General features: G+C 41.0%; 6 protein-coding genes across 9 annotated transcripts; 2 read left to right on the forward strand and 4 right to left on the reverse strand.

Annotated features, from left to right (window-relative positions):
* Nucleotides 1–321: 321 nt before the first annotated feature.
* Nucleotides 322–19078, reverse strand: RB195_019549 (uncharacterized protein; the record flags this gene model as incomplete). Of its 2 annotated transcripts, XM_064187451.1 has the most annotated exons (36): nucleotides 322–398; nucleotides 483–555; nucleotides 673–795; nucleotides 860–946; nucleotides 1010–1111; nucleotides 1331–1471; nucleotides 1540–1677; nucleotides 2422–2589; nucleotides 2677–2791; nucleotides 2989–3113; nucleotides 3181–3275; nucleotides 3331–3432; nucleotides 5410–5560; nucleotides 5641–5745; nucleotides 5819–5916; nucleotides 5976–6177; nucleotides 6243–6344; nucleotides 6564–6713; nucleotides 6815–6913; nucleotides 9072–9143; nucleotides 9330–9446; nucleotides 9597–9680; nucleotides 9734–9868; nucleotides 11510–11582; nucleotides 11685–11776; nucleotides 14170–14280; nucleotides 14332–14415; nucleotides 14470–14550; nucleotides 14646–14759; nucleotides 14849–15010; nucleotides 17508–17687; nucleotides 17939–18061; nucleotides 18121–18210; nucleotides 18281–18385; nucleotides 18494–18687; nucleotides 19057–19078. In XM_064187451.1, the coding sequence occupies 36 exons, from the start codon at nucleotides 19076–19078 to the stop codon at nucleotides 322–324; spliced, it is 4092 nt and encodes a 1363-aa protein (XP_064043331.1). The 2 variants fall into 2 exon arrangements, with proteins under 2 accessions (XP_064043331.1, XP_064043332.1); XM_064187450.1 differs by lacking the exons at nucleotides 322–398; nucleotides 19057–19078 and having other exon boundaries at nucleotides 466–555; nucleotides 18494–18685.
* A 324-nt stretch (nucleotides 19079–19402) lies between these two features.
* RB195_019550 (uncharacterized protein) lies at nucleotides 19403–20380 on the reverse strand (the record flags this gene model as incomplete). Its single annotated transcript, XM_064187452.1, has 3 exons — nucleotides 19403–19591; nucleotides 19665–20146; nucleotides 20269–20380. The coding sequence occupies 3 exons, from the start codon at nucleotides 20378–20380 to the stop codon at nucleotides 19403–19405; spliced, it is 783 nt and encodes a 260-aa protein (XP_064043333.1).
* On the reverse strand, nucleotides 19644–20129 carry RB195_019551 (uncharacterized protein; the record flags this gene model as incomplete). Its single annotated transcript, XM_064187453.1, has 1 exon — nucleotides 19644–20129. The coding sequence occupies one exon, from the start codon at nucleotides 20127–20129 to the stop codon at nucleotides 19644–19646; it is 486 nt and encodes a 161-aa protein (XP_064043334.1).
* A 49-nt stretch (nucleotides 20381–20429) lies between the features above and the next one.
* Nucleotides 20430–21763, reverse strand: RB195_019552 (uncharacterized protein; the record flags this gene model as incomplete). 3 transcript variants are annotated; one of them, XM_064187454.1, is made up of 2 exons in its annotated part: nucleotides 20430–21170; nucleotides 21383–21763. In XM_064187454.1, 2 exons carry the CDS (start codon nucleotides 21761–21763, stop codon nucleotides 20430–20432), a joined length of 1122 nt encoding a protein of 373 aa, XP_064043335.1. The 3 variants fall into 3 exon arrangements, with proteins under 3 accessions (XP_064043335.1, XP_064043336.1, XP_064043337.1); XM_064187455.1 differs by lacking the exon at nucleotides 21383–21763 and having other exon boundaries at nucleotides 20430–20993; XM_064187456.1 differs by having other exon boundaries at nucleotides 21017–21763.
* Nucleotides 21764–23111: 1348 nt separating this feature from the next.
* RB195_019553 (uncharacterized protein) lies at nucleotides 23112–23354 on the forward strand (the record flags this gene model as incomplete). The annotated part of the gene is made up of 1 exon (XM_064187457.1): nucleotides 23112–23354. One exon carries the CDS (start codon nucleotides 23112–23114, stop codon nucleotides 23352–23354), a length of 243 nt encoding a protein of 80 aa, XP_064043338.1.
* A 2139-nt stretch (nucleotides 23355–25493) lies between these two features.
* Nucleotides 25494–25820, forward strand: RB195_019554 (uncharacterized protein; the record flags this gene model as incomplete). Its single annotated transcript, XM_064187458.1, has 1 exon — nucleotides 25494–25820. The coding sequence occupies one exon, from the start codon at nucleotides 25494–25496 to the stop codon at nucleotides 25818–25820; it is 327 nt and encodes a 108-aa protein (XP_064043339.1).
* Between the last annotated feature and the right edge of the window lie 308 nt (nucleotides 25821–26128).

Here is a 26128-nt window from a genome sequence, read left to right on the forward strand (position 1 = left end):
ATGCTGATTTTACGACCTTGCTAATTTCTTTCTTATATTTTCACTAGTTTGAACGTCCAGCTAAAGCTTCCAGAGACTTCTTCTGGTGCTCGCTTATGACAAACAATTTTATTCGCACTATTTCACATTGCGAAAATGAAAAAGGAAGCTAATGACTACTTCCTATCTTGGCCGAGCAACCTTCCCGTCCAATTTTCGCGACATTCATTTAATCAGCTATTCTTCAAGTAACTAAAATAGGCAATATACCTCATAGTTTTGAAGGGTACTGTATCAGTTATATTTTTTTGTCTTGCTGCTTAGAAACCTGATTCCTTGTTTTTATTTCACTTTCTTCACGAGTGAAGCTTGAACAGCAATCAGAATGCTTGAGATAATAACATCTAACTTCTTTTCGTCTAAAGTGATATACTCTTGTCACCGAACACTCTGTTAAGATATCCCCAACAAAAACACGCACATTGTTTAATCCGCCCAATTACCCAAAAGGTTCCGCACGACAGGACCTCCGCTTATGCCCACTTTTGTCCCGTTGTCGGTTACCCTTGATGCTGTCTGACACAAACCGCAACCAAAAACACACAAACTGTCTTGTACGTAACTCTCACTCTTTCTTGGCCCATATATGACTGCTCCTAAAAACTAACATACAAAAAGACGTGAAATACTAACCGTTCCAGGCAGCGAAACTCCCCAACCGGCTGGGTTTATTTTTTGACACTCATTGCAACAAGCTTGCATATGCTGAAGAAAATGGACATTTGGCCGAGGAAACCGCTTCAATTTCTCCAGAAGCTGGAAATAAATAAATAACTGGAAAGAAATGTTTATCACGAGACACTGGAGAACAAGCACTAACCGTAGGTCCCATGACAATCATCGCTTGCTCAGAGCACATCTCCACAGTACGAATTCCATCTCGGTATGAGTGATGTGATTCTGTCTTCTAGAATATTCAACAGTGTTAATAAATGAGTGATCCAAAACTGCACAACGTGAATAGCCTCACCGGATGGATTTGATCGTAGAAACGGTTAGCAGACTTCAAATATAGATCTATATCAATAACGGTTTTATGCTTCGACATTGTATCTGCCCACTTGTAAAGGCACTGCAAAGATTCTACATGAATATTCTATGCAAAGGAATAGATGTAAGTTTCACCGAATCCGAAACCGCATATATATATATATATATATATATATATATATATATATATATATATATATATATATATATATATATATATATATATATATATATAATATCACAGTTGGCGTCGTATCGTCTATCGTCTATCGTTGGCCAGTTGATGACAAAATTTACTCACCTTTGTGAATAACTGTGCTGCTTCGCTTTCAGGATCCTCCAGCAGGCTGGTCATTAAGCACCGCGTACAAGCAGCAAAGAATGTTGTACGTTCAACACGGATGCACAGGCGAATCACCAGAGCATTCAGAGACCGACCAAACTATAAGAATTTTGGAGCTGTGCATCATTTCATAAAAATTGAAGCAGCGTATCCAAGCACAAACTCACATGAACTGAGTCGGGCATCGAAGAACATAGCGGGTCAGACTGCGTTTTAAGTAATGTATGTACAAGTTCCCAAAGCATTCCGTTTGTCGCATCCTCGCCGACATTCATTCGAGCGAACTTATCCACGGATGAGGTAAGCTTAAGCACATAAATAAAATATATATATATATATTAACTTAAGAGCAGGAATAAGCATAAAGGCTTGTGTAATACCACAAAAACCAGGAGTACTTTGAGTAAACGTATCATTTCCGAGAACAGAACCGGGACGCACATCTCTTAGATTTTTACTGTGTCTCTAATTTCTATCTACGTAAGAAGACAAAAGCAGCGATCCAAAAGTTGGAATTGGACTACAATGGAGTGAGTTGATGGTCTAGATCTGTGCTTTGCTGATGTCATCCTTTTGATAACATCTAGCATTAGACCATGACCACCCAGCTCCGTGCTCCGTTCTTCCTGTTTTGAACTATGCGTCAAAAACTTGGACATTTGGAAAGAAGAAAGAAAATGCAGGCAGCGGCATTGAACGCTCATTTGAAAAGTGATGGTAGGAGTATCACGCTCCACACAAGAGAGGGAGAAGATTCGAAGCTACTTCAGCGATCGAAGACTAGAGACCGCATATGCCAAGGGAACCATATTAAAAAAGGTGGGCCGATCATGTGAGCGATTTCTTCACTAACTCGTTCCAACAAAAATCTGATGCTGTTCGTGTCCCTCGTCAAAGAAGAAACCACTGGCCGACTCTGGCACGCGGTCGAGATAAATGGAAGAGTTACTGGGGCGGGATCAATTAGAAGAACAAAAGGAGTCAAGGTAAGTGATCAAGGTCAACCCAAGTATATTTGGTAAGAGAACCTTAGAATTAGGATAACTCACAGGAGTAAGGAAGTTCAAGATAAGCTTGAGCAATTCTTGTCCTTTCGGTGTATGGATACCGTGGAGATTTCTAACAAGCTTAAGCTGAGTACCGACTGTTTGCATTAGCATGTCCATGCGGTCTTCAAGCAATGCACGTTGATCATCTACCGAAAGAAGGAACTGGACCTAAAACTCAATTTTGCTCAAAATGTTTGAAAAAAATGCAGGAAGTTAATTGTAGAAAATTTATCCAACGAAAGAGAGTACTATCACCTGTTCTAGAGCATCTTTTGCCACATCGATAAGTCCGGAAGAAATATTTTGAATTACTTTCTCCAGCTGATCCATCGTGTCAATCGAAGAAATTGAAGAAGATGAACCACTTCTCCTACAAAAGTTGAGGAGCCAAACATCAAGAAAAAGAACACATCCGTTAGAAATACGTGTAAATGAAAAGAGCAAGAGTTCCATGTCTAATTTGATTCTACACCGAACGTGAAATGAGTAAAAGCATGAAAAAGAGGAGAAACAAAGCGTTTTTCATGTTCTTGGTATAATGAATCACATTGCGAAATTCAAGCTCACCTCAAGGGAGTGGTCGGCATTTGCGAAGCGGCTGGATGGCGAGTAGGCAGACGAAGTTGGGTACTGTCCATATCAGCAAGAACTTGTGTTGTATTGAGTGCATTCACAGAACCTTGTTCAACATACTGAAACAAATCATATTTAAGATGAAAAATGCCTTTCTTAGTTAATAAAATTCAAAAATAAAATCACTTCATCATCAAGGGCATAACGAGATCGTGAATATGTAAAAGTTGAACTTAGACGATCACCACCTTCGTCACCGTGGGTGAAGGTACCATTGAGAGCTGCAAGAAATGGTAAACTAACAGACCAGAAAAAGGAGAGAAGTAGACCTCTTACTTGGTCTTTCATCATCTGGACTATTATCCCTAGTGCGACTTTGGGAATCATCACGTTTTGCTGAAGCACTTCGACTTTGTGGACGTCGGACAGCCGAATTCGCTGAAATATTGGATTTGTTTTTGCAAAATCAATAACAGGGACAACCATCATCAGGGGCGCGACAAGAACAGCAAATTATTATAAGTCAGAAACTGAACATTTCTTTTGTGAAAGAGCATAGATCAACTCTTAAACAACATTAGATAGATGACATAGGACTGAGGAGTGGAGGTGAAAAACACCATGCCGCACTCACGGATGGAACCAAATTTCGCGCAAACGCAGAAGGGACCAAAAACCTCAGCTGGAAGTAGAACTGTCGTTCAAATCGAGAGAAGAGATATGCAAAATGCATCAATAAAGGCAGAACTATTGTTTCTTTATTATTGAGTTTCAAAGATTAGCGTTTCGACGCCATGATCAAAGAATAACATGTGAAGTGCCACTTATACCACCAAACATCACTTCCTAAATGTCTCGACCAATTTGTGAAGATGAATCCAGTTGCAGTCACGGATTGTCTTTACCTTCAGGAAGTATAAATTCATTTGCGCCGTAGTGCTAACTATTTGCTGTTTCCCTCTTCATTACGATGACTTTGTCTCTCGCCGAAAACAAATTAGGAAGAAAAAAAACTAAGATGAACGATTGTGTGACATTCGAAGCAAAGTATAACGCAATCACTTAACTTAAGGATGTAGAAAATTTGAGGAGAAGAAAATAAATGTCATTTAAGATACATCATAACTCGAGATACCTAGCGGTTGTCAGGTTTGGCGCAAGACTCCTCAATGCAAAGCACGAGAGTTAAAGGGAAGTACAGTACACTGAAGCTGTACACTAAGCGCAGCCCGCCCGAGTATTCAGTTTGCCATACAGTATGATGTGGGTGGAGGGGTGCGCGTCCCGCCTTTTGCATCTTAGCCTCACTTATACCACCAAACATCACTTCCTAAATGTCTCGTCCATTTTTTAGGATGAATTCCGTCACTTGCAGGCAGACTAATTGCCTTTACCTCCAGGAACTATAAATTCACTTGCGCTCTACGGCTAACTATGTAGTGTGCGCGTCTCACCTTTTGCGTCTCATCCACTCACAAGTGATTGTGAGCGTGTCATGATGAAGCAGTAAGCGGATGACCTCAATCACGAAGGAAGAAATAGACGGATGTCAGAACGCAAAAAGTAGTCTACTGTAGATGCATCTATTCGCTGGAACGCAATGCAAAGAAGTTTCTCCGAGTTTGTGAACGGACTGTACCTCCAACATGCAAAATCTCAAAATCTTGCTCTCCCAAAAGTCGCATTTGTGATGAACTATTTACTACGTCAAACGGAAGACTCAGATCTGGTAATATCGAACTGATGATGATTCCCTCATTCGCGCAGCTACGAAGTCCAACAATGAATCTCACGAGGGAGCCTGAGGAGTGACGTTACGGTTGGAAGGATGCAACTGAAACGCAAGTACGGACAGTGGTAGGGCAGGGAAGAGGAGAGTTTGGACGGATTTGATGAGCAGGAATAACAGCAGTGTACATTTTATAGATGGAAAATTTAAAATGTGCCGGTTCGGACGGCTAGGCTATTAGAAGTTGTTACATCAATTCAACTGACTACTGCAACTCATTAATTCACATCATCATAGCTGAATAGGGCAACCATATCCAAAATTACAGAACCCGAGTAAAGAAGAAAAGGCTTTTTTCGAATGTATTCGAAATGAAATAATCGAGATCGAATAAGGACAAACGAACGATTGACACTCGAAATCTTGCTTTCTTTAGACCTATAATTAATGTCTTACTCCTACAGCTGAGTGATTTTTTTTTGATAATCTGAACTCGCAGTATTGAAGGGCTTTAGTGAAGTCAATTTGATCGTAATGGAAATTGATTGACTGACAGAAATATAATACAATATAATATATAATATAATAATATGAACTTGTTCTTACCGAATAAGTAGCGGATCCCCTGCGCATCATACTTTCTTTAATTTTCTGATCCATAATCCCTATTTTTCCACGTTACTAACCTCCTGGAGGAACAACTACTTTCCCTCCAACTCTAACTGGACCAGTACCACCACGAGGTGCTGCACTTCCTGGCGCAGCTCCTGATCGTTTAATGCGTTCTTCAACCATTGCACGTTCTTTATCTCCCATTTTCCCAACTGCTCGCCACATCTGAATTTTTTGAATCAAAATGCACCACTTACCTATATCGAACTCCATGAAGAAACTGAAATTTCTGCAAGAAAACGCACCTGATCTCCTTCTTCTCGATAGCACGCAACAAGACCGTTTATCGCTGCACTCCGCACATTGTTGTCACGGTCACTAACACATGCAGCTATTGCTTTATGGATCCCCTAAAATCCGTATCTCAAGAATGCAAAGAAAGGGAGCAAAGATGGTGAAAATATTAGAATAAAGTGCACATACCAATGACTTCAATTGAGTTAGTCCAGCGCGTGTGATGTATAGCTCGAGGACCTGCAGGCACTCAGCTCGCTGGCGCGCGTTTTTTGTTTTGAGAGCTTCTGCAAATTAAACCATCCTTTACAGTCGACCATAGTAGAAATCCGCAGCAAATGAGTACCTAGCAGAGTTGGGCACATTTTAAAGGGTCCACAAATATCAGTAGCTTCTTCGATAATATCACGCACTGCGCAACGCATATTTTCTTTCTGTTCACCAGATTTCAGTAGAAGATGAGGTACAAAAGCGTACATCTCTTCTGTCGACATTGGTTCATCAAATGATCGCATAAGCATGAGAACTTGTTTGGCGAACTCGAGGACCTAAAACTTGAACATCTAACACTTGTCAAGACAACTGTGATAGAAATAAGAGGAGAAGGCTTTACCTTGATCAAAACAGCTGGATTTGTTTCGTAGAAACGTAAGGTACACCACTTAAGTAGCAGGTCACTATTTTTAACCAAAGCTTCAGGGTTGTTTTCAGCTGTCTGTAAGAACACGGATAACGCCTAGACTCTAAGATCCTTCTAGAGTAATGATTATTGTATTTGATTTCTCATTCAGAGCGTATCAGAACTAAAAAAAATAACCTAAATTTCAAAACAGCTATCAGGTTAGAGATGAACTTGGATGCGAATTAAACTTCATAACGACGGCACTACTTGTTACAACAATAATGGAATACTCGAAGTCCATGAAAATCAAACCGTATTGAGCATTTCGATTGCTTTTAAATGTTGTTTGAAGTCCTTGTGAAATAGCATTCCCATCAGGGATGCCTTTGCGTGACGAGCAAGTTGTTCTTGGAGTTGTGACACATGTTCTTCGGTTGGAAACGTGAAATTCCATTTCAAAATCTTCAAAATTTCGAGTAAAAATTTGGAAGAAAAACTTCAGATACTCAGTGTGAACAGCAAAAAAAAAAGAGGAATCCTTCTTCCTGACAAAGAAAACACACCTTGAGAGTACGCTCATCCTTAAGCCGTTGCTGCTTTTCGTCGTCCGCCGTGAGCAGCTCATCTGGTGGTTTTCGCACTTGCTCCTCTTCTTCCTCTATCTGCAAAAAATATTGTTACGTCCATCAAGATATGATTGTAATCAAGTGAACCGTTTAACACAACCAAAGTAGGACGAATCTTCTTGCAAATTGCTGACAGAAAACCAATCAAAAATAAGGATAAAAAAGTCACTGAAAGACCCAGTGCATGATGCGACAGGTGCAAAGGTTACCAGTCGTGTGAAAAACATCAAGCAGAGGAATTCGCAGCAAATTCTATTCTCGCTGTCTGGGCTCTAGCAAAAAAAAAATCTGCAAGCAACAGAAAATAATCGTCAGTAGATACGAGTTCGACAGAAGGAATTCATTGTGTTATACTGCTGTATACATGTTGGAAATGTCTGAAATGTCATTATCTGTTTTCTCTCCCTGTCGGTCTTGCAACCTAATGTCCAGCTCTGGCATTGAACTACATGCAATTATTACCCTCTGAGATGTGAGCAATGCTCCAACTCCTACTCCCAACTATATGATTAGAAGTTAAACACGACTAAATGAAATCAGATCATCAAGGCTGATTCCTATGCTCAAAAATCTAGATTCAAACTGCAAAACACTACCTTTCAACTCTTTCAGATTTCTTCTATTAGGTTCATAACTCATTGTCGTTCATCGTCCACCATTTCATAAAACGTGACACAACAAAGGAAGTCGAAAGATTCAAAATGGGCGTAACCTCTACTTTCTTCTTCTTCCTCAATCCTCCGAAACAATTTTGGGTAGGCGTAAATTAAACCGTAGAAGTTTGGACTTGCCTTAACGATTAACTATCGCTACGGCAAGTCCAAACTTCATAATTATCACTTTTGAAATTCATAAAGATAAAAGACAGCAGCGTTGAACCAGAGAAAGATTTTGAGGTAGTTGGCAACGGTTGGAGTTTGAAATACTTGGATATTTTTGTTCATTCCCTAACTTCTCAGATTTTCCTGCCCAGATTCTCGACTTCCTACTTTAACTCTTATTTTTACTTTTTAGTAGATAAAGAATAACAAGTTAAGTTAGGCTAACTAAGCTACTATTCGTTCTCGTTCGATTGATTTTTGCAGCTACCGATCGTCTGGTGAAGTTTGCCGTTCCTCACGACATGCTTTTGCAAACCTTAGTGCAAACCAAGCCTTTCATCCCTCCGGGGTCGATAAATTGGTACCAGACTTGTCTGGGAGGATAAAAACACTGACTTGATCATCGGCTGGCCCCCGCAAGTCATTGTATAGGCTAACACGCGTTCCAAAACCTCAACGATTATGAATTCCAGTAAAACGCGTTGGCGCATCCCAAGTGGATTGATACGCCAGTGACTTTATCCTTTATCCTTTTAAAACGTTGGGACGATGATCAACGAGATTCCGCCGTTACAGAAGATTTAACAGATGATTGATGTTATCGTACACAGCGCGAATTTCGACTAAATTAGCACTCTCCAGCTCGTGATGCTGTTCCAAGCACAAAATTCTTTTCTGCAACTTTCAAACAACGAGTAAAACAGTAAGCAGAGATAATGGGAGCGCATAAACCGGGTGTATTACGGCAAGAATTTCCACGAGACTCAGATAATGTGTACAAAATGAAGGTCGTCACTTTCATCTACTAATATCCAAAGAATGATGCTTTAAAAGTGCTGCTTGACTGCCCCATCCTATATGAAAACAAAAAATCTCTACCCAACGACATTTGTAATGCTACAGAATTCTACATACTGTAACGAAAATGTTTAGTTTTGAAATGTTTACACATCAAGGAAAAAACAAGTAGAAAATACTCTGAAATCGAATTGCAGATCTATAACAACAGCAAATGTATCACGAGTAAGCAATGAAGCAATGAATGTGGCACAACACATTACAGTATCCCAAGAATGTCTCGGAAATCTTTCTCCGCGTGCGACAAAAAAAAGTTATGCAATGGTCTTCGAAAAATCGATGAATAAAATCGAAAGTAGAAATTGAGCATAGATTTGTAAGTAGTTCTAATTCTGAGGGAGAAGACTGATCTTCCCACGTACTTTTGAGGAGGAGAGGAGAGTGCCCGAACCCCATTCCCTTGCTGATACTAAGTCCATGAGAGTCAAACTCCTAGCAGTTTCGACTTCCTAACAAGAGATAATGCCAAAGAAGCAAAAATAAGAAAGGAAAACAACGTTGAAAAAAAAAACAACCTTTTTAGGTGCCTCTTTCTTCCTTTCCTGTACCTTCTTAACAGGTGGAGCACCTGCTGGTGGTTTCAACGACTGCAATCAATATTACTTCTGAACGTGCTCCACTAACAACAGAATGAATCCTTCCTCAAAATCTTCTACAGAGGACTACCGCAAGGCAACGAAACCAAGGCACACTTGGCAAAGAATGAAAGATATCAAACTGAGGCATGATTCAACATTCGTAAAGCCTTTGAAGCTAATGCGCAACATCCCGACCTCATCTTCTCCATTTGGCTCTTCCTCCTGCGCAGAAGATGGACGACATTCGGCCGACGAGTCTCGTGTTGGTGTTGCCTTCTTAACGGTGGATTCAGGCCTTCTCGATGGAGGAGCCTGCACACTGGCACAATCGCAACACAACACAACACGATACACAGTGAAAGAGCAACCAAAAAAATAAGAAAAAGCAATGAACTGAATCCTCCATATTCGAGCAATGTGCAAGAGACTAGGGAAGCAACACTGAAATAAGGACAAACGCACGTCGGCCTTATGAATTGACTGGACCATCTGAGTGATCACTTCTGGGCCTGCTTCTTCGCATGCCTTTTGGTAGAACTCTCTTATCTGCAACAAGCTAAGTGATGAGAAGTCATAAAAAAAACAAGAACTCATTTTACCTTTCCCATTTTCAACTTGTCCTCAAGAATCTCCGACAAAAGCGGTAACGAGGCCTTTTCTCCGACAGCACGCATTGCGGAACCTAAGGCCGCATAAGATGCATCACGAACCTCCGCGTCAGAGTCACCGGTATGCTGAAAAAAGGAAATACTACTACAATTTTCTACCACTTGGGTACAACTTCAAAGCAAGTTATAATGCTCCCTTTCCAGAAGAATTCATTCTTGGCTTCGAGAAAACTAGCAAGGTCTCGTATATTCCCGAATGCATGGATTATAGTAATCAAGACAAAAACTTAAATTTTGCAGACAGCTAAGGAAATTGTTGACCAGTGGCAATAAAATAAAAATAAATAAAAATAAAATAAAAATAAATAAATAAAATAAATAAAATATTTCACATTTAACTCCTTCTTTACACGACAACACATTCATGTCAAACATTTCATACATTTGTGCAACAATAATACAGCAGTAATAAAGAATACCATTAAGGTGAGAACCACTATTCGATAGTCGCAGACGGAGCTCCGGGGATGGGGAGTCGTTAGGTACCCGCAGCCAAATAAGTGCTTGCAGAAGAGGTTACCGGTAGGCCAAAGCACATATCTTAGTCCGCCTATGATCACTAAGCCACGTCACTGAGGTCATGTGCCGTGTTTGTATTGCAATTAAGTGATGGAGTTGACTTCTAGGAAGCTTCAAAGAACGAAAAGGTACCAACGTGATAAATGGAAAAAGACGTAGAAAATGAAAATGCTAAAAATGAAGAAAAACGTAGAAAATTTGTACAAGAAAAAAAAACAACATCAGAAAACATGAATGACGCAGAAAATTGAAAACGTTCCAAAATAAAAGTTAAAAGGTGTAAAAACGAGAGCCTGGTTTTTGAAAGATGTAGATACACATGGAAGAATGGCAGGTAAGAATGAAATTTTTCCGCGTCGGGACGAAAGCTCAGTGCAAAATTAATAATGAAATCACACCTGAGAGTCAATGCGTTATTTTATTTCCATACACAAAGCTCTGGCACTCAACCCAATCCACTACACGTGAGTGTTAGAAATAAGAAAAATTTGTTAGAAACATCAGTAGATAATATAAATCACGAACACGTTTCTTCGTCCTAAGATTTGAAATCGACAAGACTCAGCTTCAACTGTCTGATATTTGCAGAAGGGCATCTATCGCAGGTGTGAGAGGGCAATTGTCGGAAGGGGGAACTCTCATTCTCTAAGATCTTCAAGGTTCGCAGCTGGGTACTTTTACTAATAGTATTTCAAGAAAATTAGAAAATACTTGCTCAGCAGAATTGTAAAGATTAAGCGTGCACAACTCCACTCTAGCCGAGACGTCTGTCAAACCGTCTGCCTGTTCGAACTCTCAGATTCCTTCTATTTAAACCCATGAGCGCAAACAGATAATGCCAGCCGGTTTCTTCTATCATCCTGAGCTACTTCATCCGAGACCGTAGCTATTTTTGAAAGTGTAATAAAGATGTAGTTCTGCAGTTCTTGGCGTATTTTACTTTTACCAATCTCAGCTCATTCTCTGACAGAAGATCATCGCGCATCTTCTTAGCAGAGGATTATGTGAAAAAAAAACCGTCGAGAGACGCTCTTGGAAGTGATGTCAACTATTGCAACGAAACAAGCATTCAATCCTTTAAACTCTTCGCATCGATGTATTATATTAAAAAGAACGAAAAATAAAAGAAGGAAAATTCAATAAGACCTGGTGACATCTCATATGATGAAAGCATAGAAAGCAAAATACCTTGATCAGTAATGGAGCAATCGATTTCAAGGTTTTTTTCGGCATTGTTTGGTTGTTGAGCAATTTGAACACCCTGCAGAGAATTGTCGTTAAATGGGGAACGTAGTAGCAAGGAACATCTACCATCTAAATTTAAATAAAGACGAGTTTTTTGTTTTTGTATCATAAAACATACCTGTAGAGAAAAAGGTCAGTTTGAATTTTGATGTTAGGATTCTGCTTCTCGAGAGCAGCAATAATATCTTCAGCCATAGCTTCCAAAGTAGTCTAAATGTTCAAAAGCATCATATTATTTGAGAGAGAAGAAATAGTTATCGGCTCTAATGTCCAACATAATTAAAGTACTACTGAAGATGACAGCATCTACTCTCATGGATTCCAAAAGTGGAACAGGCGGTATCGAAATGCCTTTTTGTCTACCTTGGATACCTTGGATAGGACTCGTACTTACGAATTTCAAGCTGTGAAAGTGCAGAATTGACGATAATGAGCTCTGATTAGGTTGCGCTTAACTTCAATCCAATCACTATCTTTACCAGCAATGTTGTCACCATCGTCAGAGCTAAGAAATCATTAATGAATTTTGTTTATCTTCTCAAACATTCCTTCACTCTACAGAAAATATTCGATTCAGTTACGTTCTTGAGTAGAAGTCGAGCATTCGATATACTCAGATCTAAAGAAATCCGAATTTGGCCAATAGTAAGCTGAGAACAACATTGTGAACTTGTCCGAAAGAGACACAGAGGCAAATCACTGCCATGAATATCAGGAACGTTACTATTCGAAAGTGTTAAGAATCTGATGTGTAATACATTACATAGAAACACATGCTTTGAAAACGTACTTTGCAACCACAATAAGAAAATGTACAGTTCTAATGAAGTGCAAGTGCTCCTCAACTGATCGCCTTTTGCGATCGAGTTTGCGTTGCTTAGTTGCGGACTGAATTAGCAGTCAAACAACAGAGCAAATTTGCTTGGTACTATGGAAAAGCCAAGGTTGAACGTGGTGATGTCCCATAACCACTTCGAAAGGGTCCCCTCCCCGCTGAACTACTATAAAGAAGGTGTGATCAATCAAATGGCGCCAATAAGGTTCGATCTCCCGGCAGTGCAAATTTTTGCAAAAGAGGAAAAAAACTAGAATTCAACGTAAATATGAACAACTCAATACTATACAAATAGTTTACCACATTTTATCATTATATTAGATGGTATCAATTGATGCCCAAAAATGCTCAGATTGTGAAAATAATATTAGGTTCAGGAAATCGTTAATTTCGTAAGACAAGCGCTTGGAAAAATATTTTTTGGACGGATATCGTAGAAGGCATGTGCTACAAAATGGCCGAATTACTATTTTTGACCACCCTGTTTCTTTGGAATCTAGGCAAAACACAGATGGAAAGTTTGTCATTTTTTCTGTCATTTGTGTCCCATCTAAATATTGGAAGAAGGAGGAAAGTCTGGAAAGTGGAAATTGGGAACCTATCAAAAAAAAAAACTTCGCGTACAACATAATTAGAACAAAACTCCTTCATATCAAGTATGACCCGACTTATTAAATACTACTGAAGACCACGCAGTTCTTCACAATCGGCAAATTTTCCACAAACTGCAAGAAACCTAACAAGCCTTCCAATTTCAATAACGTCATTGTATTTTAAAAATGACACCGATATTTGGGCAACAGATCTTGAGAGGCCCCTATATGCAAACTTTCTCTTTATCAGTTGGTCTGGTTCTCTCAAATATGGATGGGAAAAAAAACGCAGAGATCTCAATTCTTCCCAACTCAATTCCAAAAAATTAGGTCTCAAAGAGTAGCAGTCCAATCATTTTTCTGGAGAATACCTTTCTCTACGAAGTATATCCAAAAGTTTCTCCAAATACTCTTCTCACGAACTTATCAATTATCCTCCAAACGTAAACATGTTCTGCACATTTTTGCCCGAACGTTACTAAATCCATGAATAAACTGCACGACACTTTGCAGTATTGGATTATTCATCTTTTAGGTCTCATAGCCGAATCTGTGGAACATGTGTTCTTTTTGAAAATCATGTGCTACTATCGACATTCCTTCATCTCCCTCCCTTTGTCTTCTCCTCTCCTTGGGGAAAATCCCAAAGTATGCTTGATTCTGGACAATTTCCATGAAATACCATTTTATGGAAATTGTCTTCATTTTTCACATTTTCTTTCACCACAAGTATCTTAAAATGTGATACCAATAACGCTTATTAAAGATGTAGTGACAAAAAAAATCCACATAGTTTGGACATGAGAGGAATTTATGAACGTACGTTAAAAATCAACTAAGATGAGTTATGAAAAAACCTGCAAGAGAATTCGCCCTCTCGCATTTATGCTTACAATGAAACCACAACTATAAATCCATGAGGACAAACGTCGAACAACTATTTGCAGCCTTACATCATCTTTTCCCTTGAAGAAGTAAATGTGATTGAAAGGAGAACTTTCGTCAGATGAAAATCTTCCAAGAGAAGCTTATCCGCACACAAAATGAACTCCTTTCTATGTTCCACAGATTTTGACATTAAAAGCTTGAGAAGCAGAACGAAGGTTGTTGTGTGGCAATGTACTCATGAAAGCATGGACTAGAGGACTAGACTAAGGTTTAAATGTTACGAGTACCGTGGCTGCAATCGCGTCAATACACTCAACCAAGGGATCACGCAGCAGCGGCTTCTTTTCCTTGAACTTGTCAAATACTGCAGGAACAACTGTAGGAGCATGAGGAGCGAACTTAAAATATCGGATGAGAAGAAATTCAGAAAAATGTTACGTAATGATTACCTTCTTACGCAGTCCTTCCGCTATACCTTTCATACATTTCGCAGCTAATGCCGCCACGTTGATGTTTGCATCTTTCTCAATAATCTAAATCAAGCGAGTTGATGAGTATCTTCATGGAAATTGAAGAAAAATGCTTACTCTTTTCAGAAGTGCGATATGCTCTCCGTAAGATGCTTTCGGATCAAGCTTAGGGTTAGCGGAAAGTAGGTCGAGGAATGCCTTGAAAGCAAGTAAAACGTTGTCATAAAGTTCACTAGTGAAACTCCTACCGAAACGGAATCAAACAGTTGAAAGGAACAACGGGAATAATGTACCTGGAGAGCGTCCCTTCTTTCAGTCCATTTTTTACTCTCAATGTTAGTACTAAAATCAGCTGGCAGCTTTGCTAAGACGTCAACGGGGTCCAAGAAATCCCACGGATCAGCTTCCTAAAAAAATATTCTTCCCAATGTTAGATCTAGAAGTCCTGCAAGAAGATTTCCACTTGGACGTAACAAACTAAAAGATATAACTGAACCTGGACTGCTGCCACGACATTAGCGGAAGTGCTGGATGAAGGCGCTGCTTCTGAGCTTAAAGGAGCGGTGTCTGGCGCACCTTGAACACCACTCTTAGCTGTTGATGGCTTTCTTTGCGTTTCAGCAAAAGCTAGGGCAGATTTCTCGGCGAATTCAGTGATCTAGAACAACAACAAATAACCGGTAGTAGTTTTAGCGTCTTATCCAATACGATACAAATTTCGACAACAGATCATTTTCTACCACTAACAGTACATCGAAGATAGAATAACTAGATAAAAATAACAATAGAGACCGAGAGAGCAAATATTAGAGTGCTTCATTTTCAACACACCTCGCGCCAAAACAGACACAAGTTCTGATACTAATAACACACACGGCTATACACTCCATGACCATGTTTACAAACAACGTTCCCTTCGCCAACCGTACAGAAGTGAAGGGGATCTTTTCGCCTACCGTCCAAAAGTGAAGAAGGTCCCTCCACCAACCGTAAAAAAGTGAAGGGGGGAGGCTCCGATTATCGCATCTATGGTTTATATTGCAACTAAATTCAAAGGTTTAATCGGTGTGAATCTTTTGTGTGTTGAACAAGTGCTATATATAAAATTTAACGAAACTACTATTACCCCAAACATAATTGAATCCGTTTCTAAGACAAGCTCTAAAAATTCTTACGAATAGTCATCTCTCTCAATAACTTCACTTCCTGTTGCGGGAAAACTTGCCCACTTTTGATGACTTTCAACACAAAAATTTCTAAGAAAATAAAAGATCGGTTAATGAGAAAATAGAATTCTCTCAAAAGTTGCAACCTCAGTTTATAACAATTTTAATGGATTCATCTCGCTGAGAACAACAGCATCCTCAGCGGCGTCCACAAAAAAAAGCCGAAACTCAAGTTCTTTCTTTTCAAGATCAAAAATCGACGAAGATGGTCACTTAATTTGTCTGAAACAGCAAGTTCCTCCCTCTTCTACTGAACATAAAATGACTTTTGGAACAAACATTTCCGTTTTTTTCGTCTTCTGAAGTTGTAAGTGTGTCAAAGATCCAACGTTTAAGAAATACTGAGTTCCCTTCCAAGTTACAATACATTGTGGTTTCTTATTTTGCCACTCCCTTTCTCCTTACAAAGCCTCGATACCGTTCCAAGTAGATTACGCAAGAACCTCAGGCAGGAAAACAGACTGACCAGTCTCACCGGCTGGTGAACCACCGAGTTCTTACAGATTGTCACCCAAGGCGAATAAGACCTATACGTCGTGCTCTATCATCCATAAGTATTACAGTCTGGATAGTATTAAAGAACTATGCGTGGGACAATCTTCTACCTCAGAGTGTCATGAACGGTGTAAAGTCATTAGTAATAGGTAAACAGTCACTTTTGTTATTCATGGATGGATTCCTGATGGAGATCCAGAATACTTCAAATGCCTTCCTAGCAGATATATCTTTCCCATGGGCTAATATCGTACTTCTCATTCTTGCGCTATTGCGAATACATTCTCATTCTCAATGATACTACCGAACATCCGCACTAAACAGCCAGGTGCAGCATATTAGCGTATAAGGAGTCGTAAATGAAGGAGAAATTCAAGCTTTACTTGGATTGCTCATTGCCTCATTTGCAGTTTCAAACTGTATGTTAGATCTCGGTTTCGTTTAATCGTTCGAACAAGCAATGCTCAGGGCTAACTTTTGTGATTTCTCCCTTTTCCAAACTTCTATGCAAATTGCTATGGTTATTTGACCATATTGGGAACAATTACGTTTTTCACGTCAATAGGATGAACTGAACTTGAATGCCAATAAGATGAACTGAACTTTAATTTATCAGTATGTTTTTTGACCTTCCTTTTCAATAATATTGCACACTTGCAATGTTCAAATATACTTTATTTGAGCATTTAAATTTCAAGGTTTCAAGGAGAGGACTTAGTAATGGTTGAACAGCTCATGCATCAATCATTGCATTTTTCCATCAAAGTAAGAAAAAAGAGGTATCGGAATGATACTGACTTCCTCTATAACTTTTTAACTTTAAGTAGATGGAAACAAGTAATCTGAGAGTTTCATGTTTCATGGGATCTATTTTCAACACGGCAGCTTCTTACATCAGCGACACTATTCGCGGAGTGTATGAAAGCGCCAGGTCTTGTTAACATACCAAAGATTATACTAGTTAGAGCGTATAAGATGGCTATTACACAAAGCTTCATTTCTGAAAAATATCCAGGTTATTTCCAATCCAATTTTTTGAGGAATTTCCGTGAAGTTACACATAAAAAACGAAAGAAAACTAGCAAGTAAATGTATTCTTAAGAACTTTTGTTTTGAAAGATGTGTGAGAGGATTCTGTGTGATGAAACCCTATTACAGGAGAAATCTAGCTTCTTGATTAGCATTATTCGAAACAGAAAACACTATAAAGAGGCCATTCAGCATGTTCTGCAAATTTCATGCCAGATAGGTAGGTTGGTTGCTATAACCCTACTGTTAGGAAGAAACATAAGAAACGTAGATAAGACTGTGAAATGAAGATGAGGAGAAAATGTCCAATTCCTTTCTCACCACATTTCAGACATTTCTTCCCCCGTGTTTCCGACAACTACTCCTGGGAATGCTCTTTAGCAGACTGCATGAAGGAACACTTACCCTTTTCATTTTCGCCTCATCATTACTGAGATCTCCTAGCATAGAACGCAGATTCCTCTCACCCAGAAGCCGCTGAATAGCGCCAAAAGCGCCTAGAGAAGCTTCGCGTACATCATGATCAGCGTCACCGGAATGCTTGATCAAAATCGGGACGACAGCTTTTATTAATTTTTTCGGAGCCTGAAATTACTTCAAACCATCTTTCCTATTCATTTTCTTTCCACGTGTAAAGTTGGCAGAAGCATCTTTTTTTTCACAAGAATGACTACTTTGCAGACGTGTCTATAAATTTTGAATGAAGCACCAATGGCTTGCAATGGAAGGAGCATTGATGCATTCAAAAAGGAAAGAAGAACGTCCAACTAGCAAACTGAACTGAAATCAAACACACTGAAGAAGTGATATAAGCGAAGGAGTGTAATATGACTAACTTTGTCTGAGGATACAATGTTAAGTTGTCTGAATAGGAAGTTATCCACTTGTTGTTTTATCTGCGGATTCTGTTTCCCCATGCTGGTCACGATCTCTTCCATGATAACTTCTAGGGAGGTGACCTAGAACCTACTTTTGAAAGTGTTGTCAATTTCGTTAAAAAAGAAACGAAAACTTCTACCGTTGCTGCGATTGCATCCGCGCATTCTACTAAAGGGTCTTTAAGCAATGGCTTCTTCTCCTTTAGTTTTTCAAAAACGATAGGAATAATCTGCAAAGAGATATTACTGATTTAATCAAGTTTTTAGGAAAACTAATGCAAAGTCGAAAAGAGGACAGACCGACTGAGCGTATGGAGCAAACTTCGATCTCAGACCAGTAGCAAAACACTTGATACACTTTGCAGTTAGAGCACAAACATTTATATTCGCATCTTTTGCGAGCATCTGGAAAGTGTATAAAAATATAAAAGTACGTACAGAAGAAGAGAAGTAGCTAAATGATAAAATAGTAGATAAGTCGCGCCAATCTTCGTTAGATATATGTACGCCTACCGTTTGCAAATTGCCAAGGATTTCCCCGTAACTCGCTTTTGTCGAAAGACGAATGTTAGCCTCGAGAAGAGCAACCAATGAATCGAGAGCTTCCTTTCTTTCTTGCCATTTTTTGGACTCTCGTAGTTCATCGAAATTTGGAGGGAGTTTCACCAAAATGTCGACTTCGTCTGCAAACTCCCACTCATCCATACCTGAAAGGAAATAACAGTCAGTTAGAAGAGCTGATGAATCTCACATCGGGGGAAATTGAGATTTTGCTAGAAATATGGATATTCTAGCACTCACAACTCAACACTATCAGGCTGTGATATGATTTGTATGGTATAATTGTCCCAAGTTTTTCCTAGGACTTTGTAGTACTTCATGGATAACCAAACAGTCACTACCAAACTACTGATTACTGCCGGCTATGCATTTACTCGTTTGACTTACACAAAATGAAGAGGCACATAGGTACAAGCGCGAATCATCAGTTTATGTGAACCGGTTCAAAAACTACCATGTAAAACCTCAGTGTAAAAACAAAGAACTAGACAGAATAGAAAGAAACGAAATCTAACTGTTGAAAAAGACGATATTCATGGACTTAACATTGGAGCAACTCACACAACACGCGCATACAAAGGGGTATTTTTGTCTTTCTCAAATTTAAAGGTTGCACAACGATTTTCTTGTAGGGCGGGAATGCAGACTGGGTCACGCCATCAAGTAAACACTAAGACGTTGTGCTTAACTCGCGGAGGGGCTCAATTTTTGACGTTGGTAGACCGTGGTATTTCACTTCAATAGCTTCACTACACTAACCTAGTAGTACTATGTTATATTATATTATCCTTGTGACATGGTTGGAGGTGTGCCTATTTGTAGCCATCAACTGTAAATACCTAAAGCAGCCTGTCACCTTGGTCACCTTGACTCCCGTTGATCTTCGAACTGGTCGAGCGGGCGCCAGTAATTCTTCCATTTGTCCCGATCGCGTGCCAGAGTAGCCCAGTGGTTCCTCTTTTCGCGTGGGACACGAAGAGCATCATATTTTTCTTTGAAGGACTTCGTGAAGAAATCTGACCATCTTGTCGGCGGTCTTCCTGCAGTGCGCTTAATATCGCGGGGAACCCAGTCTCTCACGGCTCTGGTCCAACGGTTGTCATTAAAGTTCAATGGCGCTCACCGTGTTTTCTTCCTGCTTGCGAAATGCCCAGGTTTCCGAAGCATATGTCAAAGCAGGAAGTACGGTGGTGTTGAAGAGGTGAGCACGGAGCCGGGTCTTCTTCACTACATCTTCGATGCTCTTGTACGCTCCCCAAGACGCTCGTCTCCTTCTGCCCAGCTCAGGGGTCAGGTCGTTCATCATGTTCAGTTCTCGACGCAGATAAACGTAGCTGGTGCATTCGGATACGTTCGTTCCGTTGAGCCTGAATGGGGCATCCGAGACCCATCCGTTCCGCATGAACATCGTCTTTTGTAGATTCAGCTGAAGACCGATGCATCCACGTGTTTCGTCGAATTCGGTCAGCATTCGTTCCGCTTGGCTGATGCTAGGTTTTATCAGTACGATGTCATCAGCAAAGCGCAAATGGTGTAGCTGCCGACCATCAACCTTCACTCCCATGTCGTCCCATTCCAACTTTCGCATTGCGTTCTCGAGGGTGGCTGTGAATATTTTGGGTGAAATTGTCTCACCCTGTCGGACCCCCCTCTTCACGTCAATGATGATGTTCTTGTAGAATGGCGAAATTCCGGTCGTGAAATTTGCTGTAGAACTCTCGAAGTACCTTTATGTACTGAGTAGGGACGCCGACGGTTGTGCAAGGCTTCCACGACCGCTTCCGTCTCAACTGAGTCGAAGGCCTTCTTTAAGTCGATGAAGGTGAGACAGAGCGGCATCTTGTACTCTCGTGATACCTCGATGAGTTTCGAAACAGTGTGAATGTGGTCAGTCGTGCTGAATCCTTTTCGAAACCCTGCTTGGGCGATAGTTGCCGATGTCATGTGGATCTCCCTTTTTATACAGCAACACAGTCTTGCTGGTCTTCCACTGTTTAGGAACCTTGCATTCCGACAAGTAACGTGTAAAGAGCCTCGCCAGGGTGTTGATGAGCACTGGCGGAAGGTTCTTCAGTTGTTCTGGTCTTATTCTCTCCATCCCACTTATCGATGCAATGGCTGTTCCCTTTGGGTTCCGGAGAGGAGTCATCCTCGTCTTGCGACTGGCGAAGTCTCGACGGGCATAGCGGATGCTTTTCCCCGCCTCTGCAGCTTCAGCCAGCACTTCTGCTCTTCTCTCTTTAAGGTCTTCCTTTAGCGCCTCTCTGCAAAGCCTTGCGAGCTCGGACGTGAGTTCTTCGTTCCCTGCGGCTCGTGCTGCTCCGCGCTGGCGTATCAGCTGAAGAGTTTCAAGAGACAGGCGCCTCTTGGTGGTTTCAAAACTCTCAGCCTTCTTCGCGCAGTCGTGAAGGTGTTCAATAAGCCGGTCATATTCCTCGTCGATGTTGTCCATTGCGGAATCTTCCCAAAAGCCGGCTAGTGATCCCAATTGATGGTAGTCCTGGGATTTCTCTCTCTGAACTTGGCGGCTTTCTCTGCTCTCCTTGTGAAGCAAAATCTTCCTCGGAGGAGGCGATGGTCCGATCCCGTATAGAACTTTGGTACAACACCGACGTCCGTCAGGCAGAACCTTTTATTGACGATGATGTGGTCTATTTCATTACGGTACAATCCACCGGGTGACTCCCACGTCCAGCGTAGAGAGGAGGGCCTCTGGAATTGCGGGTTCCCATGGATGGTCTTAGTCGTCATGATGAACTCGGAGAGCCTCTCCCCCTGGTCATTCCATTGTAGGCCGTGGGTCCCGATGTGAAGTTCCTCCGGTGTTCTTCTTGGGCCAACCTTGGCGTTTAAATCGCCAATTATGACTTTGTAGAAGGCATGGTCTTCTCGGTAGAACTTCTCCAGGTCCATATAGAAAGCTTCGACTTCTTCTTCTTCGTAGCTTGATGTTGGAGCGTAAGCGACGAAGATAGTCAAAGCTGGTGTTGGGCTACAACTTCTCATCCGCAGACGTCCGATTCGGGTCGTAAGTTGTTCAAAAGAGTCGATGTTCTTTGCCATACTCGTGTTGACGAGGACACCAACTCCACCAACACCTCTACTGTCGCATGTTCCTAAAAACAGTTCTTCTCCAGTTTCATATACGGCGTTGAGAGGGTGACGTCGTCTCGTCTCGGTCAGTCCGATTACGTCGCACTCATTCTTTCTGGCTTGCATCATCAGATCTTCGATGGCCGCTTCCGATGCAAGATGCGTTATAAGTACAGATCGCCATCCTAGTCCTTTTCCGTTTTGGTAGCCTACATGACTCCTGCAACCCCGTCCTCCCTGCTGCTACCGTACCAGGCTTTCCTCCGGAATCAGGAGACTCTTTTTTATTACTGTGTTTTGCGTAAAAATTTTAAAACCCATGGGCAGGTTGCAAGCCTCTAGTCCTATGAGTTTCTGGGAGAACTTTGGTTCTCCCGGAGTGGACATGTGGAGCTTGTTTGTTGGAGGCGACTCCAAACCGCCTTCCTTGCACCTCCCAGTCACTTGATTGCAGGCTTTTGGCCGGACCGACGTGCGGGATACAAGGATGTCATGAGTCAGTCCTGGCTCAGCAGAAACAGGGAGTCCATCCCCTGAATCCACCTGCGTCTCTGGGCAAGCACAAGGTCGCTTTTGGTCCGCGATTAGCCCCCTATCCGCCACCCGGGGACGCGCCACGTAGCCTCGCGACTAACCGGCTGTGATCCCTCTAGTGAGGGAGATCCGTGGAAGCAGCCTGTAATTTCTGTCAATATGATACTAAACCATGACATATTTACGAACGAGGACGTGATGAATTTAACACGACGCTGTACTGCACAGATCGTCAACACTCTCACCAGATATCCCGTGCGTTGCGTAGTGCTTAGAACATTTTCGTTGATTCTAAGAAGTACTTCGAGCACACTATGGATGACTTCTATAATCCTCCGGGAGTATATAACCGCGAAAATGAACTAGATTTGAGAAATGTTGAGGAAATATATGGTCTAGGTAGAGGTAATAACACATTGTTGCTGTAATGTATCATGTAGGCACATAGCATTGGATTTGTATTCCTAGTTTTTGGTGGTAAGTATCAATAAGCGATCGGTTTGTGTTACTGAGATTGGAGCTTTCAGTATGGGTGTAAATTTAGAAAAAGGGTTCAAATGACCGTGCGCTATGAGCAAAGTATGTCCTAACAGGCGCTCCGCCTTCATGCCATGCAAAATAAAAAGAAACAATAACACATTGACGACCAAGCGGTTTTTTCCGTATCTACCGCTTGAGACCACGGATATTTTTTTTGTCCGAATGTCCGACTGTGTCTTCGAACAATTTTCTAAAAAACGGACTTTTCAACTTTACAAGAAAATGGTAAAGATAATAAAAAAAGATAGTAAAAATAATAATGGTGAAATGAGAACCTAGTTGAAGATTTTAAAACGTTTTGGCAACTTATAAACATTTGGAAACTTGGAAGTTATTGATGTATATGGAGAGTTTGATAACTATAAATAGCCAGGAGTTCTCAGGATCAGCACTCAATTCAGCAATGAATGCTCCTTACGAAGAGTTCGCTAAACTGAATAGGGGTTTCGATGAGTTACTGGCTGAAAGTAATGATGAAGAAAACTTAGCCGATGACGAAGCTACTGTTCAAAATCTGATTGTGCCTGTGGAATCGGACTCATCCGAGGATGATGATGGTTATGATGAGAGTGACGACGATAAAGAAGAAATGTGGGCTGAAGATGCCGTTATCCACGACAGATTTACTTTCGCAACCCCCATGTAGATGTCCAAGGCTGTGAGACGCCTACCGACTGTTTTCCCCTCTTCCTGATTGACCAGTTCCTTAACCTCATAAAGATAGAGACGAGCAGATATGGACGTCAGAAAATGATGAAGAAGAGCAAATACTGGACAGAGGCTGCCGTCGATGAACTCAGACACTTCATAGGCATCTGTTTGTATATGGGAATTGTCTGCTTGCCAAAGCTACGCAACTATTGATCCACTAATCGTATTCACCCAGATACTCAGTAAAAGAAACATTAGTTGATTGAAAGAGAAGATCTCGGGAGCAATCAAAGAAAACAATGCCGAAGTTGCTACCGCAGACTGGCTGATCAATATCGACGTCATTATGCCTAAACTTATGTCGAGAAGTCCAGAGCTCAGTGCGATGTTTGTCGAAGCTTCATCTGTTTGGATTGCTTCCAAACAAGCTAATCTCGTTCTACTCCATAGGTTTTGTTGTTGTACTACTTTTATTTGTAGTTTTGTTTGTTATGTATGAAAGTGTGAATAAAACAGTAACTAAATAAGATCTCTATTGACCATGTCAGTTGTAGACATTGTTGTCGGACATTGTCGTCAATGGGTTAAGATTTTTGTATAGGTCCGAGCAAGGGTTCGAATCCATAGAACAAGGATAATATTGGACCTCGAAAGACCAAATCTTTCTGAACCTTGAGACAACAATTCAGAGACGGCAATTATGAAATAAGTACATGGAACCATAATTGGATTCGACTCTCGTTAACTGTGATTTCTTGAGAGGGACTTCCTCCGTCTCTTTGAGTTGGTGAGGATTTCGAAACGGAATGGAGTTTCAGTTGATGAATAGGACTCCAGTCAGAGGTAAAGGAGCTTGGAGACGATCGTCACATCGGTTCTGCTATCATTTCTGGCAAATACTGGGACTACTCCTACTGTCTCCCAAAAATGTGTAAACGTGAATGCATGCAACTGATAGCTCGGTCACCCTTGCCAAGTCTTTCTCTAACGTTGTCTAGCGTGTTTTACTAACATAATGAATCTAACAAAGTCCTGAAGTCCGCCGAACACTTTAATACACATCGTCATCTTTAGTGCACATCACATCCTAGAACGAACAGAAAGCGCCTAGCGACATAGGTTGTGTGTAGCAGCAGCTCAGATGGCTTCATTGGAATCTAGGTGAGGCCATATTGTGCCTCCTCGGTGCAATTAGCTGCAGCCTGAATAGCAGCTGATATTGGAACAAGTGCACAGGTGGTGTCGATGTCTTCAAGAGGGTTCTCCTTATTGGCCATAAAGCATAAAGATTCCTGACTGGGTTTTTTGTGCTGTTAACTAAACTCCTTCCGTAACAAACTATAACACTAGCTGTAATGAAACATTATTTAGAGGTTAAATTTTGTTAATGTTAAAGATGCACATTAATGTTAATGTTAAAAATGCACATTTTTGTGTTCTGTTGTGAAAAGTGCACTACTTGCGATAATCTGATGAGAATAGTGTGCTTTGCATTCATTTCTTGGGATGTCTCAAAGCCTGCCCTGAAACATGGATGGATTCAAGAAACAAACTTTCTGTTTCTGCTGTGAAGGATTGACTTACAATACACGTATATGACACGTCGGTCCGGCTAAAATCAACCTGTTTGCAACTAAGTTACTGAGAGGTGCAAGGGAAGCGCCTTAGAACCCCATCTTGCAAATAGGCCTCATATGTTCTTCCAGGTTGACCTATGCTTCAGAAACCTGAGCATTTCGCAAGCAGGAAGAAAATGCGGTGAGCGTTACTGAGCGTTCAATCGAAAGAGTGATGTTAGGAGTATCCCGCTTCACGCACGGGAAGAAAAGGATTCGAAGTTCTGTCCTACGTTAGCGATTGAGGATCACAGACGTCACATTTGCCAAGTAAAAGCAAAATAAGTTCGAAGAACAACGGGAGTCAAGATGATCAAGGTGATGTTCTTCCAGGATGACGCTATGTCCCCTCACAAAACTTGTGAGACTAGAGCCTTGCAACAAGAACATAGGTTTCGAAACTGATCGCAAGACACTGTAACATGGAACTGTCTCCTGACTTTGTAAGAAGGTTTGGTACAGCAGTTGCGGAGCATTACATCCTACTACTTTTACCTTTCGGCAGGCATACAGGGTAGATGTCATCTAAACTACCGAAAGGAAAAAAAACTATGATTACGACCTGTACATATAATTCACGTACGCTTGCATCAGAAGTGGGCATTGAAGATCTGATGATGCGAGCCAGAACGATCAAGTGCGAGGTCATCGGACCGATCGAGACCAGACGACGACACCCAATTAACGCCATAAATGAAACTGGAGAAGAACTGTTCACAGGAACAGGCGACAGTAGAGCAGTTGGTGTCCTTGTCAACACGAGTGTGGTAAAAATCACCGGCTCTTTCGAGCAACTTACGACCCGAAACGGAAGTCCGCAGGTGCGAAGATGTGGTTCAAAATAAGCATTAAATATCTTCGTCTATCCGCTCCATCAACTTGCGAAGTCAAAGCCTTCCATAGATCCATCATCCATCCATGGACATAGAGCTTTTCACAAAAAAAGACCGTGCCTTCAACAAGGTTATTACTGGTGATTTTAACCACACAATTAACCTCAAAAGAACGCTGGAGCAACATTACGTTTTGCCTGACGGATGCCGCTGTAGTACCAAAATTTTACACGAGAACGGACCAGCGTCTCTCTCGAGGTAAGATTTTTCTACATGCGGAGAGATGGCGGCAAGGAGCGGAGTCTCAGAACAATCGTTAA

The sequence above is a fragment of the Necator americanus genome, chromosome II, assembly GCF_031761385.1.
Source record: "Necator americanus strain Aroian chromosome II, whole genome shotgun sequence".
In the NCBI taxonomy this organism is placed as follows: domain Eukaryota; kingdom Metazoa; phylum Nematoda; class Chromadorea; order Rhabditida; family Ancylostomatidae; genus Necator; species Necator americanus.